This window comes from Penaeus vannamei, chromosome 25, assembly GCF_042767895.1.
Source record: "Penaeus vannamei isolate JL-2024 chromosome 25, ASM4276789v1, whole genome shotgun sequence".
In the NCBI taxonomy this organism is placed as follows: domain Eukaryota; kingdom Metazoa; phylum Arthropoda; class Malacostraca; order Decapoda; family Penaeidae; genus Penaeus; species Penaeus vannamei.
This window is the reverse complement of record NC_091573.1, coordinates 33674972-33682471: the sequence shown is the minus strand read 5'-3', so window position 1 is coordinate 33682471 and position 7500 is coordinate 33674972. Positions and strand designations below refer to the sequence as shown.

The window sequence follows — 7500 nt, the reverse complement described above, 5'->3', positions numbered from 1 at the left end:
GGATACTTCACGTTTCCCACCCAACTTGATCTTCAGCCTGAAAAATAACAAATATAATTTTAGTATTACTACATAATATAACCATTTTATCCCCAAAGGGCTAAGAAATGAGCATTATGAAGGCATCCTGTAAATCTGCACATTACAATTTTTACATTTCCTGCCAAACTGAAACAGCCATGAAAAGTAATTCCTCATGATAATTTTCTCTTGAATTAAATATATTTATATGAAAAACATACAAAATAGTATCAACCCAAAACTGCAACATAGAAGGAAAGTGTGCAGTAGTGATGTCTTATATTTGGCAACACCACCCACATTAACTCAGGAATGCTACCTATTACTCTCATAATAAAATGAGGTAAACAGTAGATCATTCAAGCAGCAACAATGATAAACAATGTGTAGAAATTATATAACATAGCGACTGTGGGAGGAAAGTTTATTGCCCTGCTATTTTATTACCCTTTCGCACCCCACATGCTGTTAATGGATTGGGTTATATTTTGTATGTCATGGGGTAGTGTGATGATAATGGATTACATTGATGTGATGAACTTAATGTTTCGTGCTTTGGTTATTTTGCTCTCTAGGATGGTCATACCAGGTGGTAGTTGAATGTATCAGCTCTCTCTCACCCTCACACTCACACTCTCACTCACACTCTCACTCTCACTCACACTCACACTCACACTCTCACTCTCACTCTCACTCTCATTCTCGCTCTCGCTCTCGCTCTCTCTCTCTCCCCCTTTCATCAGTCTTTCTTCTTTGTATTGTCCTCATCCATGGATAAGATGTTTTTGTTTATCAAGCCACAAATCTGATGTAAGCATTAGATTATGTTTAGCTCTGGATAATATTTTTGTCAGTGTAGAAAGCATGGAGTCAAATTATGATCTGGATAATATTTTTGTCACTGTAGAAAGCATGGAGTCACATTATGATCTGGATAATATTTTTGTCCTAAAAGCCATGGTGTCACATTAAGATCTGGATAATATTTTTGTCACTGTAAAAAGCCATGGCATCAAATTAAACACACACTCTTCTAATAGCAAAAAAATTCCACATACCTTACAAGCACATGTAATTCAACAAATATAAAATAGCCTGGAAAGCATTTACGCCTTACAAATATAAATTAAAGTATGTTATGAAAAAGAAAGAAATGCATGTACTTACTATCATCCAGCAGCGCATGGGATAATATGAGTTTGTGGCAGGCTCAAGTGGTACTCAGTGCATTAATATGAGAGGTCAAATGGTTCTCATTGCTTCATCTGTGGCAAAGGTAGTTGTAGGCTATTCATCAAAGGTGGTGAGGGAACCTTTTTTTAAGTTTGTTATTGTGTTGGTATTTTATATTCCAACACACTTTGCATAGACCGTTACATTACACCTTAGTATATTTTTAGTGTATGGTACTCCTTGAAACAACTTATGCACAATGCTACACCACATTCTTTACACCATGTTGTGACATCTTTGCGCCGGCCAGCTCGCTTTGTCGTATTTTTGCAAACGTGACATTGTCTTTGTGCCTTAGGTTTCCCAGCAGTGGGTGGCAGAGCTTCTAGGAAATGACGGGAAATATAATCTCGACCAAGGAGTCTATCAGGAAGGCCGGCTTGTGAGTGACCTCTTGCCCTCTTTTGCACCACACCATATGTTTCCAAAATCTGTTCAATGAGTCTTTTGCTGAAGATCCTAAGCGATACCTTCTTGCTAGTTTTCACCACGTATAAGTTATATGAATTGAGGACTGTGATGTCCATTAGATGTAAAAACATTCTTTTGTACCATTTCACAGTACGACGAACACACTCAATGCTGCCAACCATCAAATCACTTTTGTCAACCTGGCAAATCCGTACACCGTAATCCAAAGCAGTTTCAGGTTTCATAACAGGCTTCCCTTTGTCCATCTTACCACTATTTTGATTAATAGCTTGTATATTTACTGCATGTTTGTCCTGTCTACATATAGCAAGCATCTTGTTAGCTTTTTGCAGTTGACCTTCACCATGAATAACTTTTGCAAACTCTTGCTGCTGTTCCTTCTCAGTAGCTACTGGGCCACATGACCTGTTTTTTTCAAGAAGGAATTCTGTGAGGCTTGGGGTGGTCTTATAATCATCTGTGTAAAGGATATGCTTCCCACCTAGATAACGATCCATCATTTTCTTCACCATCTCAGCAGAGAATCCATGCGAGTCATTCTTGTGGTCAGCATCACCTGCAGTGCATAACATCATATCCAGCACATATCCTGTTTCACAGTCATAAAGAACAAAAATTTTTGTATCAGATCTATGCCTCCTACTAGGAATATACTGTCTGAAGGCTAAACGACCACGAATAAGTGTAAATGAACCATCCAATACAAGACGTTGAAAGGGATGGAAAAATTTTGCAAATCTTTCTTTCAGCATTGTAAAGCATTCGCGAATTTCCCAAAATCTATCATCACCATTTGGATGACTGTTGTCAGCAAAATGGAGGAATCTTAGTAAGGACAAAAACCTGTCCCTGGGCATATATTTTGCAAATACTGGCGTGGCTGTGATATCATTTAGTATCCAATATTCTTTCAACACATGCTTACGTATATGTCCCATCAGCATCAACAGTGCAAAAAATACATATAATTCTCCTACACTTGTATCATGCCATCTTTGCATTTTCCCTGAGCTCGGTGTAGGGTCACGATCATGTTTGTACTTCTGGGACATGTTTGTTCGTTCACACAGAAAACCCATAAAAGCACTATCAAAAAATGCCTGGAAATAGTCAATTTCCCTGGCATTATCATTAACAACTGGAAAAGCAGATGTAACCCCAACTTCATCTCCACTGTACTCTGGAAAATCAGGTTGACAATTATCCCCAGCTCTCCACGAAAAAGTTTCCATTACTCCTTCCCATGGGAGTGAGATAGGATCAACTTCCTCATCACTGTGCACATCCTCGTCAAGAGCATCATCTGTATCACTTGGCATACAATCACTAGTGTTATGTTCATCCTCTAAGAAATCAAAGCCATCATTATGCAAATCTTCTAACTGATGAGTTATTTCAGTAGATGTATCCAATCTCCTTTGTTTTTCTTTTAAAAGACAAGAGTCTATGGGCAAAGTGGGACGTTTGGCATGGCCAGGAGATCTAGCCAAAAGGGATGATGGAGCAGAGTGGATGCAAGATTCTGGGGACTGTGGAGTATCCAAATTTACAGCACTGCAACGACTGGGATCCATCACAGTGGGCTGCTCACTAGCAGTGGACAGGAGTATCGCTGGTACATCAATGTGTTGCGGTATAGCCTGTAATTTCCAGATCATTAATCAAAAAAACATGATGAGAAACACAAAACTTAATATACAATATGACCTTACTTATTGAATCATGATATTACATGAGAAGCTTGGAAATTTTTAAAGGAATATCACTATATAGTAAGTGAATTAACTAATTAGCACAATTCTAAATAGTTGTACATGATATTTCCTTTTGGACATGTGAATATACTGCATATTGTTTAAAAGATATGTGCCCTCATTATAACCTATTAGTATCTTTTTTTTCTTGATTTTTATAACACTGCCTCCAATACACCCACAAACTTTCATATAGTATTTCCATACACAATATCTTTTGGAAAGTGAAGGCTAAGCACTGTCTCATCTCATTCACTTTGTTTATCATATTGTCTGTGCTCATATCTAACAAAGGCTCTCCACATGTAAAGAACTGATTCACTTCAACAAATGAATGTTAATCAAACTTCTCAAATACTGATGAAATTTACAATAATTGTATCTTCTGAAATATTTATTACAGTTCTTAACCAGGGACACATGAGGGGGAAATTCCCTGGATAGGGGCTGAACTCCTTGCAAGATGGATGATGGTGTAGTCATTGGAGTCAAAGTAATTAAAAAGATAATACATTAACAAATGGGGGCAGGAGGGATCTCTGGTATATTCTTGTTTAGTGTTAATGTAAGTGAAACTTCTTCCATACTCTTCCATATGTATGAACACTATACCTGATATTCACTGCAGTTAAATACAATATTTCTATATAACTATTGTGCAAGTTAATCCCTTGGAGGGATTGTTCAATGAACACGAATGTCAGAACCCTCAAAACACTATTCTATCAACAGATTGAAGGATGGATATATCTGATAAAATCACTATGAAATATACAGCAATACAGATTTACAATATTCTTTTATATACTGTGGGATTATTATTATTATTATTATTATATATATCTATATATTTTTTTTGAGACCCAAGTTTTTGAGGCACTCCACTCCCCACCCCTAAATAGGCATAAAAATAAATAGTCTATAAAATTCTCAGTGTATGCTTCAATTTCATGTGTTCTTCATTTGTATAGCTATATCATTAGAAAGGTGATTAAACTGCAGACATTTTGATGGAAATGTCTACACAAAAGTTCTTTGCCCTTTTGTTAGCATTTTCTGAAAAGATATTGGTTATTTTTCTCATCTCCTGATAAGTTTGAATACAGTCATTCAATAGAAGTGTGCTTCATGGTTAAGTGGGGGTGCAGTATTTGTGTGAAAACAAAACAATTATTATTTTAGAAAATTACAGCTTATATTTGAACTCTCATTTTTCAAGCATGTATGTATTCTTTTTTTATTTTTCTTTGTCTTCTCTACTTGGAGTTATATTTGAAAAATCATTAGGACAATCCCCAAAAGTAGGATATTAAAATTACATGATCACAATACACACAATATAAATATATATTTTTTCCAAGATGAAACATTCCTTAAGGGGCAACACTTGAATATACCTACCCCATTAAGCAAGAATGCCTCCTTACGCTACATTTAGCCGAAATATTTCTATAGACAACTATCATAGCTTTCATATCTCTGTGGGTATTTTATATACAAAAAGACAGCCTTGTATGGTAGGAAAAAAAAATCTTTATACATTCCGTCTTTTTACTAAATGCCAAATTAAGAACTTCCACAAAGCAGACATAATTCATATATAATTGAATGAAAAAGTATAGTGTAATCTATGAACCCAAAAGAACCTGAGCCAGTGAACTTCAGACAAAGTGCAGAAATAAATTTTCATTAGTTTAGTGATTTAGGCTGGATGCGGAGTGAAAGAGGAGAGAGGCATCCTCCACGATACACGTACTCAAATGAAATGTAACTGGGTTTTCCAATAAAATAACATCAACCAGTTTGCCAATATTGTGTATAGGGAATCGTCTCCCCTTAATCTACTCGCACACGCAAGTGGCTGTTACTTTGAGTTTATTAATTTTGTTTGCACACTAATCACTCCAAAGAGCCATTTCCTAAGCCTATCTAATCACATCTGTTTACTCTTTCCTTGATTTTTGGAAAGATACTAAAAAAAAGTATATTATTATTAATACTGTAAAAAAATATTACAAAGTAGCAATGTTAACAATAATAGCAGAACAGCCACAACAGTATTTAAGAAATATATATATATTTCCCAAAAAATCTAGGAATGCGGCAATCAGATGAGGTTAAGTAAGTCTACTAAATTCATAAAATGAAACAGGGTTAAAACTACTTTTGCAAATTTTGAGTTGGTTATATTTTCTGCATCCTTACGCATTTCAAAATCTATATTCAAAAGTAAGCGAAGAACTAATTATCACATTACAACAAATATCTTAAGATTAATCATAATAGTAAACGCACACATAAATGTCCCTTATAAGATTTTGCATCATAACAGATACACGACCAGCATTATTGACAAAACAAGTCATTCCAAAATACTACTTCAGATATGCTGGTTAAAGCTCTTCTGGGTTCATCAACTGTACCATACACACTTACTGGCTTATAAAATGCATCGCCATGCAGATCACTTGATTCATTCTTGACTTGCATTGGGTTGGTATCTCTATTATAATCGTTAATATCTCTCCAGTCATCAAATGGCTCTGGAATCAGTGAACAAATTATAAATTTATTGCATAAGTAATAAATGGAGTATTAAGAATAGATAAATATAGTAGTAACAATAATACATTTTTTTTTACTGTTAAGGAATAAAAAAAGCAAGGGTTTATATATTTGTTTTTCTTCTATCCCCAAATTATTTACAGAGGTGTCAGCCTTTCTTAATGACACTTTCTAATGATGGCATGCATCACAAAATAAAAATTAAAATCATAACTTAAATTCTTAATTACTTCTTTATTCATCACATTTTTCTTCTATTTTCTATATATAAATGTTGACTTTCAAAACTTTTACAGTTATTTCCTAATTCATTCATATTTCCTCATTCATTCTCTTCTTTTTCTTATAATAAAATCATATTTTTCCAGTATTTGAAGTCTATGATGCTAACACTATCTTATATAATATCACATCATAGCACAAAAAAACTGCAAGAAACTGTTCATATAAATTGACTATTCAAAGAGTATCATTAAATAGTATTTCCTCATTTATATCATAATGATCAATACCAATACACAGAAATTCATCATCTTTAAGTAAGGCAACAAATAAATCATAAGAGCTTAGTGACAAATGTATAACTAAAATACTCTTGTTATGGCAATATGAAGCTGACCAGAACAACAAAACCAGGTTTCATCTAGTCTTATTATAAAGAGTAAGTTTCAAAGACCATTCTGTGATGGTTTGTGAAGTGGTATTTTAAACTCAGTGCAAATGTTGTTTAAAAAAATTCTCCGACCTTTCTTGAAATATTTGTATTCCTAGTTTAGCTGTTAGGATTAAGTAATACAAAATTCATATCAATATATACAGGTTTTGTTTGCACAGGGGAAGACCTATGTTGAAATGGTCACCCATAAGTATAGCCATTACTTTATATCTCTAATAAATCTCCTATAAATGTGGTACTCCACATGAAATAAATTATATTCTATCATTACTTTAGTGATATTAATAGTAATAAAACTTGACATTCAGTTGACCAGAGCCACCAGTTCACTGCAATTTAACCCATTAGCCTTTAGGGTTTGGCCAGTGCTACAGAATCAATATTATTGGGTAATTTTTGTATACTTGCTTTCTGGAAAAAAGTGCTTCTCCTATGTATGTGTAAATTTTTGCCCCTAATCATAAGTTGTAATGCAACAAGAAAAGCACTTCAAAACAGGAAAAAAGTAAAAGCATCACATATATTATTGTAAATTCTTCTAGTACAGACTGAAAATCATAATGATTACATCCAAAATCATAATAACTGGCACCTCTGTCTTTAGCATCCACACAATATTAAGGCAACTTACCATCCTTAACTGTGATGAAGACTGAAGCAATGTCCGCATTTGATTTATCAGGTTCATTACTATCCTGAAAGATAACAGCTAGTTTTCATACACATGAATTGACTTTACAAAAACTGAAAGAGAAAAATAATAAATGTTATCACTTTTATTTCATTATCAGTGAGCTTGACAAGCTATTTGCACTTGCC

The 7500-nt window shown here is 34.2% G+C and overlaps 1 protein-coding gene across 1 annotated transcript in view; it reads right to left on the bottom strand.

Annotated features, from left to right (window-relative positions):
• LOC113821549 (piggyBac transposable element-derived protein 4) overlaps positions 1 to 7500 on the bottom strand; it is a 10030-nt gene that overhangs the window by 88 nt on the left and 2442 nt on the right. The window contains exons 3-6 of the mRNA XM_027374056.2: positions 7313 to 7376; positions 5877 to 5983; positions 1189 to 3326; positions 1 to 37 (exon numbers count right to left, since the gene is read on the bottom strand). The exon at positions 1 to 37 is cut by the window's left edge and continues 88 nt beyond it. Of these exons, the coding sequence (XP_027229857.2) occupies positions 1407 to 3326; positions 5877 to 5983; positions 7313 to 7376 (2091 nt within the window). The 3' untranslated portion in view covers positions 1 to 37; positions 1189 to 1406. The remainder of the gene's footprint in view (positions 38 to 1188; positions 3327 to 5876; positions 5984 to 7312; positions 7377 to 7500) is intronic.